Source organism: Triplophysa rosa, linkage group LG8 (genome assembly GCF_024868665.1).
Source record: "Triplophysa rosa linkage group LG8, Trosa_1v2, whole genome shotgun sequence".
In the NCBI taxonomy this organism is placed as follows: domain Eukaryota; kingdom Metazoa; phylum Chordata; class Actinopteri; order Cypriniformes; family Nemacheilidae; genus Triplophysa; species Triplophysa rosa.
This window is the reverse complement of record NC_079897.1, coordinates 25000746-25015379: the sequence shown is the minus strand read 5'-3', so window position 1 is coordinate 25015379 and position 14634 is coordinate 25000746. Positions and strand designations below refer to the sequence as shown.

The window sequence follows — 14634 nt, the reverse complement described above, 5'->3', positions numbered from 1 at the left end:
ATATGAAACATGGAAAGGGAATCTAAATGTGACAGGTGTTAGTTTAATGTCTGTACACAGTATGTGTCAATTGTGTCAAAAGCAACAATTTTGATGTTTATTTGTGTTTATGAAGTTTATATGATTTCATATTTAAAGGGGTCATATGGCGCCAATACGTTTTTTTCTGTGTCTTTGGTGTGTTATAAGTTGTCCATGCATGTATTAGACAAGATGGATCCAGGGGATCACAGATTTTGTGGCATTATATGAAATATAGACATTTATCATACTTTATGATGTTCCAGCATTGTATAACAGAATTCATTTTTGGTTTAATTACAATTCTAAGTTTAAGATTATTGTGCACTCTACACAAAGGGGGCCGTACAACAGAAAAGTGAGATAGAGAAGTCAAAGGAGAGTCTTCCTAATGATAGTAACTAATAGCGAGGTGTGTGTGCGTGCGTGTGTGTGTGTGCGTGTGTGTGTGTTGTCTAGGGTAACCTGGACGGTGGCAATGATGATATATAGTTTTACTTTAATAACTACAATAGTTTTAATACAAACGTAATGATACAATATAGTTGCTGCCTGTAAACTCTTATAAAAACCCGTTGACATAATTACATTTAAAGCAAAACAAGGAATCATTTTCAAAAAGCCTGTTTCACCTGTGAATCCAGATGGCACAGTGCCTGTAAAGTACATTTACCTTGACCATACGCACACGTTCCCCTTTCCTGTTGGTTCAGTGAAAGTTTAACCGAAGGGACCCTGCGGCTCTGACGGAGAGTTTCTGTTGATGAGACAGCTGGCAGACTGTACATCTGGACAAACAGTCACGGTCAGTCTCACCCGTCACCCCTGTAACGCCTCATCACATGAAAACCAATCATAAAGACAAAGCAGCAATAGGGGAAGTCACATTAAAATGTGTGACAAATTATAAAGATGTCACGGAAACAAAGTGACTATTTTGAATTGGATACATGTTTTGATCAATTAAATAATCTGTTAATATATGAATATTTTATACAGTATATGTACATTTTGCTTAAAACTGTAGGTGAATCACCTACTTTGTATATGTATCCAATACATTCATATACTATCTTTTTTTATGTTCCCTTTCAGCATATGTAAATGACAAAAAGTAAATTCATCTTTGCACCAAGTAGAATAAATAGGTAATCCATTCACATTTCTGTCCTTGTTGGTTAGCGTGCCTTGGAAATGTAACTGTTATGCAATCACATCTGGGTTTTTTACTTATTAACAGGTGCTACCTTGGACCCCTGGCTCAAAAAAACCCCTTGATAGAAAGCACGTTTTATTCAACACAGCAAATAAAGTTCAAAAAGAGTCATGTGGCAAACAGATTAGGATAATGCATTTGTGCTTAACTGCACTCACAAGTTTGTTTTTTTCCCAGTTACCAGAATCCACTGCTGTAAATATGGTTTTGTAGAAATTTCTGACCTTGGTACTGTAGAGACATGCCTGTCACATGTTTCGTTCTGTTTACAGTCGTGTCCGCATGCATGAGCTAACTACAACATTTCTGATAAAAGTTACACATGGGCTATAAACTAAAGGCAGTGTAATGCACTGCCTGTACGCCTGCTGTCTGGACCTGACTGTTTTTTTTTCTCCATTTTAGTGAGTGAAATGTCAAGTTTCTCAGGGGATGGTATAATTTCTTGGAATGGACATGGAGATTTCCAGCTCTCACCATTTATGCAGCCAATGGGACGAGACTTTCCCGTCCTTTGAGAGTCTACACTCTTTTTTCTCTCTCTCTTATCTGTTCTCATAGGATACACACACATCTTTTTTCTAGGTGCTGTCTGTTTGTGACTGCCAGAGACTGAGATCATGCACACCAAGGAAAACTCATGGTAAATCGAAGTTTTATATTATAGATTTAATTTACATTCCCTATAACACATGAAGCTAAAACTTCAATGAACTAAAACAAGGGAATTGCTAATGTCATTTGGATTCACAGCTGTTGTCTTAGAGTAAAAGCCTTTATCTGTTTAATCAGATTAGTAAGGCCAATAAAAATATATCAGCCCTGCCAAACACAGATGAGTCACAACAGAGCAAATTATTCTCAAATGAGATGCAAATGAAATAGATATTTGACTTCTGCATGCTGAAAATGAGCTTTTGTCGATTGTTTTTGGACTCAATTTTTTACATTTTCATTTTATTTGAAAAAAGGTGAGCCTTAATTGCATTATACCAGCTACCTGTTTAATTCAATCGCTTAAAACGGTCTCTGCTGATTAATTTAAAAATAAAATCCTCAACTAATGGAACATTTGGAACATCAGATAAAATTATTTTCTCAGTGCAGCTGTTGTTAGTGGTCAAATTACAAATTAAGTTTGATACATCTTGCATTTAAGTGGACGTCTGTTTTGGGAAGTGCTTAAATATCTGCACATAAATATCTGCACACAAACGTTATGTTATTGTATTTTGAAAGTGTGCTCACGAATTCAAGGGATAGTTTACCCCAAAATCATCTAACCTCACGTGAGTAAGTGATGACATTTAGGGGTGAACTATCCCTTTAAGTTCACGTTTAATGGCCTATGAGTGCATATACGGTATATACATTAAATATGATACCACATTAACCCTTTAATGCATGAAAGTCACTAAAGAGCAGCTCTTACAGCCTCCTTGAAGTTAAGTTGTGATGTAACATCCAACGCACTATGGGTGATTACTTTGAACTCTTATTTAATGTAAGTTCGATTTCAAAAATCATGTAGGACTTAATTGAATGCAGTGGTAATCTGTTTATGTGCCCATTCTTCTCATTGAAGCTGCTGTTCGTTTGATGACTGTAAACTGACTACAGAATGGCTGCTGAGCATGACGAGACACAGGCCGAAGATCGCCATCGTGTGCGGCTCGGGTCTGGGGCTCCTCGCCGAGACCGCCTCTAACAAACAGGACGTCCGCTATGAGGATATTCCTAATTTCCCAGTGAGCACAGGTACTGTATACTGGAGTGATGGAAACATAGCTGAATTACATGTGTGGGTCATTACAATCTCAAAAAGCGCACAATATATACAGTGCATAGATTTAAAAGATTTTCTACACATATTGAAAGCAACAGTTCACCCAAAAATGAAAATTCTGTCTTCATTTATACCACCCTCAAGTTGTTCCAAATCTGGATGAATTTCTTTGTTCTGATGAACACAGAAAAAGATATTTGGAAGAATGCTTGTAACCAAACAGTTCTTGGCCTCCATTAGTAAAAATCTCTTGTTGAACACAAAAGAAGATATTTTGAAGAATGTTGGAAAGCAAACAGTTCTGGGGCACCTCTTGACTACCATTGTCATTTATTCTACTTTGGTAGTCAATGGTGGTCAAAAATGGTTTGATTACAAGCACTCTTCCAAATATCTTTCTGTGTGTTCATCAGAACAAAGATATTTATGCAGCTTTGGAGCAACTCGAGGCTGAGTAAATGATGACAGATTTTTTATTTTGGGGTGAACTGTCCTTTTAATCTTCAGTGCTGTTTTGGACTAAATATCGGTTATAAAGAATATGACTCAGTTGTAGGTAATTATAGCCCGTGCTTTTCTTTTCTCTATTGGCTTAATCCTTAATGAATAGAAAACAAGTCAGTGAGCAACGCTGAAATCTTAGCAGTAATAAAGTGAATGGAGCGGATGTTTTCTTAATTTACATATCCTTTTAGTCAGCATGTTGAGTCTGTAAAAAAGCACCGGAGAGTTGGCGCTAATGCATGGACGAATCAGAATCAGTTTTTCTATTCTGTCCCTCATTGTATTGTATGGCTAACAAATTACGCACAGCTCCCGGTAATATGAGCTACAAAATGAATAACTACTGCCTATGAATAAAATATGACTGGAGCAAAAATAGCTCCTAATATTTGCCACGGGGAGTTCATACTATGATATCGCGGACAGATTTAAATATTTATACGCTGAGGTGAATAATCTTGAGAAGCTGCATCAAATCATATTTGCACCACCTGTAGCAGATTACGGTTACAAGAATAATAGCCTTTGCCTAACATTTAAATATGTCCAATCTGTTAAAATTGGTTTAATATCATAATATCAGATATCATGTAACTCTCTGTGACAGAGGGGTCGTGTTATTGTCATTGATTGAATTTGATTTGTTCTTGAGCGACATATCGATTTATGGCTACACACTCACACATTTATAACATTTGCATTGATGCATTTGGCAGACGCTTTTATCCAAGGTATGCGATTTTAATCAACATGTTTGTTTCAAACCAACCATTGCACACTATAGGAACATTCTTAATGAACATTTTTGGCTTTTGACAACCTACATTCAATAAGCACACGTTTTGTTTCAAGATACTGTATGCATATGCACATTATCCATTTCTGATTAAAATATTAAAGTTTGGTTATTGGAAAATTGTAAGCCTCGCTATATTTATCTCCAAACTTTTCTCATTACACACATTGTTTGGCCAAATTGCGTGGCGTCTGATTAAAATGAAAATCAGCCTGCGTGTGCTGAACTTCATTTGCTCATTCATTTTTGGAAGGTTACAGGAAATAAATTTCACGCCGAGTGTAACACCCCCCTCTCAGTCTCAGCCTTTTGTGAGAGCCATTTGTCAACGCTCAAGCAAGATTGGCCCTTGAAAAAATAGAGCTATTATTCCACCAGAACCTCATTACGCTGCAGGTTTTAGGGCCAAAGAAATCTCATCAGCCAGAATTCAAGGTTACACTTAGCCTACACGAGCTCACGTTCACTTTATGCGCTCAATCAACCTATCAAAGTGAGTTTCTCTAACCACAAACAAACTGCAGCCTCCACCGGGTTATCATTTTGGTAACGTTACTCCTCTAATGATGCACACTCCTTGATGACATCAGCAGTCGTCCATGAGCGGCACCAAACAACTCTTCTGATTGGCTGGACACTATCAGTATGTTGAATGAGCAAAAAAATGCAAATCGATGAACTTTCAAATACAGCCAAGCCAGCGGGATCTCTGAGACTTGGGAAAAGTCATCATTATTAGTCAATTAACATTACATTATCGAAAAGGATTAGATGGCTGCTCTATTGGATGGCAGAATGTGACCCTTTGTGCACTTATTGCAGAGTAATGCATCATCAGATGGATATCTCCTTTCGTTGGGTAGACGCAATATATTATGAAAAGAGCAAAGAGTAAATGCTTTACAGCGGGAGGTTATTTATCATATAAAGGCAGCTTTGGAGCGCAGTACGCTGCATCATGCATTACATTGTGTTAGAGCAATTCCAACCCGTAAAGTTTAAATCAAATAATATAATTCAATGTCACGTAAAATATTTTAGAAACAGCCAAATATATGCCTTTGTCTAACACCCTGATGAAGACCTGCTAGGGCCGATACGTGTTGGTGTTTTTAATAGTTAGCCCTGGAAATAAAGGCTTTTTAAACGACTTTTTACTTATATAAGAGTGCCTGGATATGGAATCTTTTATTTATTGGGAGGAATCCCAATATTTTTTTAATATATGCCATGTTGAAAGCTGTGACTATGCTGTGATGTACTTTATGTGTTTTTTGCACAGTTCCTGGTCATGAGGGGCGTCTTGTATTTGGTCACATCAAAGGCAAGTCCTGTGTCTTCATGCAAGGAAGGTTTCATCTCTACGAGGGTTACTCATTGTGCAAGGTGAGCTTAACATAATGGTTTAAGCTGATTTACAAAAAAGCATTTTTTTCATTTACAAAAAATCCAGCATGTTTACAATTTTTATGTTCTCTCTTTTATTCTTGTACCATTAACTCGGCTCTCAATAGACTGTCAAGTGGTAGGCCTATCCATTTATAATACTTGCATACGCAGTGGTTTCTTGAGGTAAAGGTCAATCTGCTTTTAGTTTATGCCACCAATGTCCGGATTGTGTGTATTTCATATTGTTCCTTATAACGTCAGCTCAAGGACAAGAGAACTCTATGAAAACCAATCCTATTTGCAAAAACAGAGCGGAGCCGTTACCTCCTGTATGGGCCATTAAGTTTATCTGTCACAATCAGAAACCACACCGCATGAATGCTGAGAATGCAGGTGCAGAGAAACAAACAGCCCCGTCACTCTCGTATCACAGCGGCTCAGACAACATCCAGCTCGCAGCTGTAGGGTAATGCTAGTGATGGTCAATGGGTTTGTGTGGATGAAAATATGAATTCTGTAAATGTGTGTGTGCGGAGAATGGCGTTTTAGCAAAGAAAACAGTTTTGTTTGATTAGATTGGGGTAAAGTTAATTTTAGGTTGACAGAATGCATTGACATATTGTATGCGATAAGTAAAATTTGTTTAATGAAGTTTTATACGAGTAAATGAAACATTAATGTGAACACCACTATAGAACTTGAGGCCAGAGTTTTTTTGTTTGTTTTCTTTTTATTGTTATTCATATTTTGAATTAGCATTTATTTCTATTTTTAGTTTTCATGTCAATTTAAGTTGAATTTTTAGCAATGTATGTGTTTTTTGCAATTTTCGTATTTATTTTATTTTTTTCATCTTGCTAAATTGGTTTAATTTTTTTCTGTTTTTGTTTTAGTTTATGTTTTATTTATTTTTTACGTTTTTTTATTTTTTATTTTATTGCCTCAACTTATTTCAGTTTATTGCTAGGGAACATTTCTAAATTTACAGTTTTATTATACAGTTTTTAATATATGTAGCCATATATATTTTTTACAATGTCAATGATTCCCTTACTAACATAATAACACACTATTTTTCATTATTTGTTTGAAACTAAACCCATGTGTTTAGAATAAATATAACTAAATGCTTTAAATGGTTGATTTAGCTTTTGGTTAATCCTTCATCAACAGTATCTCAGCATCTCAAACGTACACACATCTGTCCAGCGGAATAATTTGTCTGTTGTGCAAGAGAACAGAGAGACTTTTTACCAAATTACAGTTGCATCTACAACCTTTTTGCCCTGGAGTGGAACCTAGTAATTGCAGGCCTGACAACATGACACAATGCATTAGAATTAGTTGTCATGGTCACCGTGCCCATCTACAGCAACACACGAGCTTTTGACTCCTAATGTGTCGCTGTAGGGTATAGTCATCAGTGCATTATTAACCACTATATTATTAACCTCTAGCCTTACAAAATACTGCTTTGGCTGCAATGTCATAATGGCTATTTTTCTTTGTGCAGCAATCAAATGTGCATACTATCCTTGTTTGAAATGGGTACATACAAAAACATTATATTTTGAAAATAGTATGCTCCCAATATAGTATAATATTGTCTAAGTATTTTTTTTAAGTGTGTATCTGTGCATGTAATATTGCACACCCCTTTTTGCACAATGAGTGTAAAGTTTTCTTCTGGCAGTTATAGTTTTACAAAGGTGGCAAGGAACAAAAGGCTAAATATGTCTCGTCAGTTTTTAAAGATGAGGTAACACGTGTAGTTTCTGCCAATCTCATATTAATCTTGAGTACCTATACAGTAGTATTGCATACTTTGTATCTTCGAAGAGTATTTAGTTTGATCACATTTATAAAAGACAGATACAGCTGTACGATTATTTCCAGAAAAAGACGAGGGCCTGGAGGCATGCAGGGGGGGCGCAAGTACAGCACGAGCACACAATACATCACTATAAGTTTGTGTCGTTTACATTATGCACTTACACGCCGATTGCCAACAAAACACATACTACTTAGTTTGACTTACCGCGTGCGGTTGTTACGAAACGGGAATCCCTTTTCAAAAAAAACTTCCCGAACCCTGGCGGAGTGAATCGAGCACAGAAATACTATGTTTTACTCTAAAATGCACCACATTGCAGTGACGTGCCGTTTTATATTGACCTTTATGCACTCTGCATCATTAGCGAACTAACCAATCAGGTTATTGCATCCTTTATCAAGCTGAGTTTGGTGCATTTGTGAATGAGCGATCAGTTCATTAGCATTTGGCTGACTCTAATCTATGAGTCATCGCGAAAGTCTGTTCCAACCCACAATATCAGAAGTAAATAAATGTGCACTAATAATCAGCACAATTCATTTACAGTGTATGATGGGAACTTGCTAAACGGAAAGCATTGCATTTAGTATCTTTAAGCGATTGCTTGGATATTTGCTGTGAAGAATGCTTCTGCTGTGTTTCTTGGGACAAAGTAGTTTGTACCGTTGTTTCAGTCTTTCAGATACTGCATATAAAGCAAATAAAGAGATGAAAACTGTTTAAACGGATCATTTTTGGTTGGTTTCATGATGTTGTTTTGTATTTCCCAAATAAATGTGCTTTATACATTTTTAAAGATATTTTCTACCTGCTTTGCTGTTTATACTATATTAGAGCTTAAAATAATTTGTCTATATGTCTCTTTTCACTATACAACGCACTAGGCAACAAAGCAAAATGAAATTCTCCATATATTATCATGACTGAGTGCACAAAACTCAAGCTGGCAGTGATGTGTAATTATTGAACTGTCTATGTATGTAACGCAGTTCCTAGATCGTTGGAGAATCAAATTAAAAGCGACTTTTGATCTCTAACCCATGAAGATGTCGGCTTTGATTTAGACGGCAGCGGGTTTGGGGTGTATTTTCTGAAAATGCACCTCTTTGACCCGTCGGTGTACAGTTGGGATGGCAGTGTTGCTGGTGGCGGCCCCACACGTCCACCATCAGCCATAGAACATACTGACAAACTGTGACATCTCTATTGAGCGGTGCTATACTGAGCCTACGAATTCATTGTTCATCTTCTGCTCATACTGACACTTCCCTTAATGGCATTCTGCTCCCCAGTTTGGAATTACTGAAGCTTGTTTCATCCATACTGAAAGCTGTGGCTGGCTGTGGAAAACTATTGCACAGTTTGCCATGTAGTTGTATTTTGGTGTTATAATGACATGCTGTGTTTTATTTTTGACTTCTATAGGGTGTAGGGTGTCATTTAAAAATGTACTATAGAAATTAAATAACGACAGTCAAAAGTAAGGTGTTTGGTTAGTGAATATGTGTTCTTTCTTTTATTTATGCATTTGGCAGATTCTTAATAAATGTAAATCTCTTTCTATAATATCTATATTATTTTAATAATATGATTTCATTTCTATAATAAATTTCAGTTTAATATTTAATGTGTGTACTGTATATGTGGTTTATTTACTTACTTTCATGCAATTGATGGATGCTTTCATCCGAACGATGAATTACCTGGGAATCGAACCCATGACCTTGGTGTTGCTAGCCCTTACTTGAGCTATACACGAAAGCCAAACTCATGTGGTACTAAGGGTTTAGTGAACGTACAGTACCTGAAGATCCTTTGTTGTATGGTATTTTTCCAGGTCACATTCCCTGTTCGAATCTTCAAGCTGATGGGCGTGGAGACCATTATCGTGACAAATGCCTCTGGAGGTCTTTGTCAGGATTTTAAAGTGGGAGACATCATGGTTATTAAGGATCATATTAACTTGCCGGGGTTTGCTGGACAGCACCCGCTGTGTGGGCCCAATGATGAACGGTATGTTAAATGGAAATTGAGACGGGGAAGTTGGGATGTGCTACTTTCCGTTGAATAGAACAGGGTGAACTCTTAAATTGTACATCTCTTTAGGTTTGGGATCCGGTTTCCCTGTATGTCTGATGCTTACAGCAAAGCCCTGAGGAAGCTTGCTCTAGACATCACGACCGAGCTGGGCTACTCCAATTTTGTGCACGAGGGGGTCTACTGTATGGTTAGCGGACCCAACTTTGAGACCATCGCTGAGGCACGCATGTTACAGATTTTGGGGAGCGATTCTGTAGGTATGGACTATATGCATGCTTATTCCTGTTTGTATTCATTTTCTTTTAGAGACTATTACAACCTCAACTAATAATATTGCCTCACAAAGTAAATAGTAAAATGGCTCCAAAACACAGTTAAAAACAACACATTTTGTGTTCAGGTAAGGACAACGCATCTCTGTTTTATTTACACCGTGTGTGTTAAAATAAATAACACAGAACAATGTTTTAAAATGAACACATCAATTTTGTGTACATTATGTTTTTCTTTATGTTATGTACATTATGCAAAAAGTTGCAAAATCTTGCAAAAACTTTGAAGCTCAATATCTCAAAACTGCTCAGAATGCAGATAAAGCAATCATTTGGCATTGTCATCTGTAAAATAGGTGCCATTTAATACATCTAAGACGCTATTTTATATATGATGTAACAATACACTGTATAGGGCACAATACTGTATTTATATTTTAAAAATCCGGTATTGATTTGTAGGGTTAAAGCAAGGGAAGCAAGGGAGAGAATGCCCAGAGGACATTTTTTTTGCTCATTGGTTGCTTTTTCTAAGCTCAGGAGACATAGTTGTGATTCTCGTATGTTTCTTGATTAAGTGTCAGCAGTTTATCAGATATTTCTCCTAAAATTCCTTAGGAGAAACAAAAATAGATGCAAATGAGAGATGTCTAAGAGAGTGAAAACTGAGATTGTGGTGAGAGAAGCTTGGGAAATATCTTTATTGTCTAATTTAGGCATCAGGTTTGTCTTCCCATGTTTCTCCTAAAAATCCATTAGGAGAAATAAGAGTAGACACAACTGAGACATGAGAAATATCTGAGACTTAGTTGAGATTCTTATTTATCTCTCATTGTAGTATCAACAGTGTCTCAGATGTTTCTCCTAAAACTTCTTAAGATAAATAAAAGTAGACACAAGTGAGACATGAGAAAGTCACGAAAAGAAGAAAATTCCAGCTGCATATAATTAGTTGAATAGTTACTAAAGAACATGTAGTAGTTGCCCTAGTAAAAAATTCATTTAATTCATTTAAAATGCATTTATTTCATACTAAGTATAGTTTAGATGTATTAACATGTTTACTGACATGACTTACTAATATAAAATTATAATTAAACTTTATTTGGAGCACTATTTATACACAATGCACATTTCTTCATATTAAGCCTGTGTTGAAATAAAAATGTGTTCTAATGTGCACTTTTGATAAGGATTTTATGATTTTTTAATAAAATCAATCTTTCAATGCAAGATATTTAAAGTGTACCTGAAGCATACTTGCAATAGTTTTCATAGATTAATAAGGATAATGAAAAGAAATTAAATACAAAACAAATATCTGTACTCCCAAGTCAGAATTGCATCATCTTTAGAAAATACACGAACACGCACGCGCACACACACACACACAGGTCTATATATATGATCTATCAACACTAAACTATGACACGATCACTGAAATATGTCAATGCATGTATTGTGCTTGATTGAAATGGTGTGGATGAATGACATAGAATCTACCTTCAACATCTCTAAGGTTTTTGCAAGAAATAAATGAGGTTACATTAACATCAAATACAGACTTGCTATAGTGCTTCTCACACTTATCTCCTGAATCAAACACTCTCACATTTATTTCCTCTAAGGTTTAATAAGAGATCTCCATACCATCTCACACTGTGCTCAGACTTTTCCCCTTAGCTAGAGACTATTCTCACATTTATCTCCTCTAAAGTTTCATAAGAGATCTCAATACCATCTCACACTGTGCTCAGACTTTTCCCCTTAGCTAGAGACTCTAACATTCTCACATTTATCTCCTCTAAAGTTTCATAAGAGATCTCAATAACATCTCACACTGTGCGCAGATTATTCCCCTTAGCTAGAGACTCTGACATTCTCACATTTATCTCCTCTAAAGTTTCATAAGAGATCTCAATAACATCTCACACTGTGCTCAGACTTTCTAGCTAAGGGGAAAAGTCTGAGCACAGGGTGAGATGTTACGGAGATCTCTTATGAAACTTTAGAGGAGAAAAATCTGAGAATGTTTTGGTCTCTAGCTAAGGGGAATAATCTGAGCACAGTGTGAGATGTTATTGAGATCTCTTATGAAACTTTAGATGAGATAAATCTGAGAATGTATGAGTCTTTATTGAAGGAGAATAATCTGAGCCCAATGTGAGATGTTATGGAGATCTCTTCTAAATTTCAGTGGAGACAAACATGAGAGAATGACATTTGTTTGTCTCAGGAGAAACATGTGAGAAGCAAGAGACTTAACCTTATGTCTCATTTTGATGTTCACTTGATCTAATTTCTGTCTAGGAGAAAGATGTGAGATGAGAACGAGATCTCTTGTTTGATTTTCCTTTCCTCTTTGTGAACAACATAAGGTTTAGACATAAAACATAGACAGTTATTGGTTAGTTAGATAAATGCAGAACAGGCATGTTTTGAGTTGTTTGAGTTAATTCTTTATATATGGCAACATTACAATATATTGAATAATACATAAGTAATTTCTGCTTTTCATATATTGAAAAATATAAGCACTTGGTTCCAATATATGGAAATACATTATTTAATATATTGCAACATATTTTCCAGTATATATATTTTTGTAGGGGCACACAGACACATACACACTATGATCAGACTTGTCTGTGGTAGGAGCTCTTCATATAGAAGTGGTTTAACTTGTTTTCCTCTGTGTGCCGTGCATATTCATTAATAGGTCCTTCATAAAAATTTGTTAATGATGTGCCAGATGGCAAACGGAGGAGACCTGTCCTGTTGATAAAGATTGGGCCCACCCAAAGGCCCAAAAGAGACCACTTCAATCAATATAATTAGGTTAATCAGTGATCTCAGCAGTACATACTCACCGCTGGTCCTCTGATGACCTGAGGGGTGGGTTTTGATAATTGACCTAAGATTACTAACAGCAGAATGAATAATATTTCCGGAAAAAATATTTCCAGCCAGACCCCAGTAGTCTTTACAAAGTAGGAAGAAAGACCCAGACATGGTCTGCTTTTGTAATGTGCCATCTTAGTGCCATTTAATTATGTTTCTCTCTCTCTGGTTCTGGTTGTGGCTGCAGGCATGAGCACGGTACCTGAGGTGACTGTAGCCAAGCACTGTGGACTGAGGGTCCTGGGCCTTTCGCTCATCACCAATAAGGTTTCTCTGGACTACAGCCGGGAGGAGAAGGTCAATCACGAAGAAGTACTGCAGATCAGCAAGATGAGGGCTGAGATGCTTAAGAACGTGCTCATCACTTTCATCGCTCGCTGTCATCAAGTGGAGACCATCAATACCAACTACCCCAATGCTGTGTAGTGTCAATCAGACCGATGAATCAAGGGCATCATCTATGTACATTTACATTTAGTCATTTAGCAGACGCTTTTATCCAAATCGACTTACAAATGAGGTAAACAATGGAAACAATCGGAACAACACAAGGACAACAAAATGCATAAGTGCAGTAAAACTGGTCTCATGTAGCCCACCACAGTATAGAAAGCTAAGGATTTTTTTATGGATAGAGAGTAGAAAAGAGATAGAAGTCAGAACTAATCTGTCAGGTGCTGACGGAAGAGACGTCAACGCGAAGATCTTAAAGGATCCATGTTAAGACGTTTAGACAGTGGTTCTCAAACTGGGACCAGGGGGCCCCAAGATGGATCCAGGTGACATTTTATAAAATATAGAAATTTATCATAGATTATATGCAATCAAACTTCAGAAAAAAACGACCACCAACCCCAAAAATTGTGTTCTAGCACATGTTTTTCTACATTCTACTAGGGCTGTCACGATTATTAAATAATCGTCTCATCGCGATTGTTTGACCTCAGCGCGATGGTTTCAGATCATCGCAATTATTGCACATCTCTATAGAAGACACTAGGGGGAGCTGTAGTGCATCTGCATATTGCATATTTTATCGTATATATTGTAACTGAAGCACGGTAATACTTGTAAAATGTACCACCACAACACAATCACTTAAAAAAAACTGCAGTACAATTTAATATTATTTCAGTGTGAAAACCAGTCTACCAAAATCTCATTAACATAGAAGTCAACTTTTATTGTAGTCTTGCAAGTGAGAAAAAAACAGACTAGAAGCTTTTCTATGACTGACAGCATTTTAATGGTGGCTTCAATTCACTCCTGATCAATTTACTTCATTTACAAGTATTTGGCGGTTGTATTATTGACAGGAAAAGCCTAAACCTCAAGTATGATGACCCAATTTTTTCCTATGTATTTCCAAGAAAAAGAACATAGTCTTTATATTCAGAACAATATGGTCGTTTCAAAGCTGAATAAAAAAATGTATGAGAATTAAAAGTCAAAGCTCTAAAACAGACAATTAATCGTCATAATCGCAATGATTAATTAGACAATTAATCGTCAGCCAAATTTCATAATTGTGACAGCCCTAGATTCTACATCTAATTCTACATTTTTGAGAACCAATAAAATTACAATAATACTGTGGACAGGTAACAGACTTATACTTTCTCAATGTCTTTTACATACAAAAATCATGTTTATATTCCTTCAAGTGATTTCAGGTTTTACTTGAGAAACAAAATGATGTTCAGAGGAAGTTACATAATGTTGCTGACAAATCAAGATGACTGTAATTTTAAAATGACTGCTGTAGACAGTTGAAATATACTTTTTTTCATTTATGAAACATCAGCAAAATCACTTTGCACGAGCTGACCAATTAGTCCTAATTCATCTGATTTTTAAATTAAACTAATCAAATTT

At 36.3% G+C, this 14634-nt stretch overlaps 1 protein-coding gene across 1 annotated transcript; it reads left to right on the top strand.

Moving 5' to 3' along the window:
* Nucleotides 1-1849: 1849 nt before the first annotated feature.
* pnp4b (purine nucleoside phosphorylase 4b) lies at nt 1850-13187 on the top strand. Its single transcript, XM_057340578.1, has 6 exons — nt 1850-1880; nt 2823-2995; nt 5606-5709; nt 9384-9559; nt 9653-9843; nt 12947-13187. Exons 1-6 carry the CDS (start codon nt 1858-1860, stop codon nt 13183-13185), a joined length of 906 nt encoding a protein of 301 aa, XP_057196561.1. The 5' UTR covers nt 1850-1857; the 3' UTR covers nt 13186-13187.
* The last annotated feature ends 1447 nt before the right edge of the window (nt 13188-14634 follow it).

Bases quoted from the DNA above. Each gene is read 5' to 3' on its own strand.
- pnp4b (XM_057340578.1), top strand. From the start codon at position 1,858: ATGCACACCAAGGAAAACTCATG. The intron at 2,996-5,605 runs GTACTGTATACT...TTTTTTGCACAG, and splicing joins TAATTTCCCAGTGAGCACAG to TTCCTGGTCATGAGGGGCGT. The intron at 9,844-12,946 runs GTATGGACTATA...TTGTGGCTGCAG, and splicing joins TTTGGGGAGCGATTCTGTAG to GCATGAGCACGGTACCTGAG.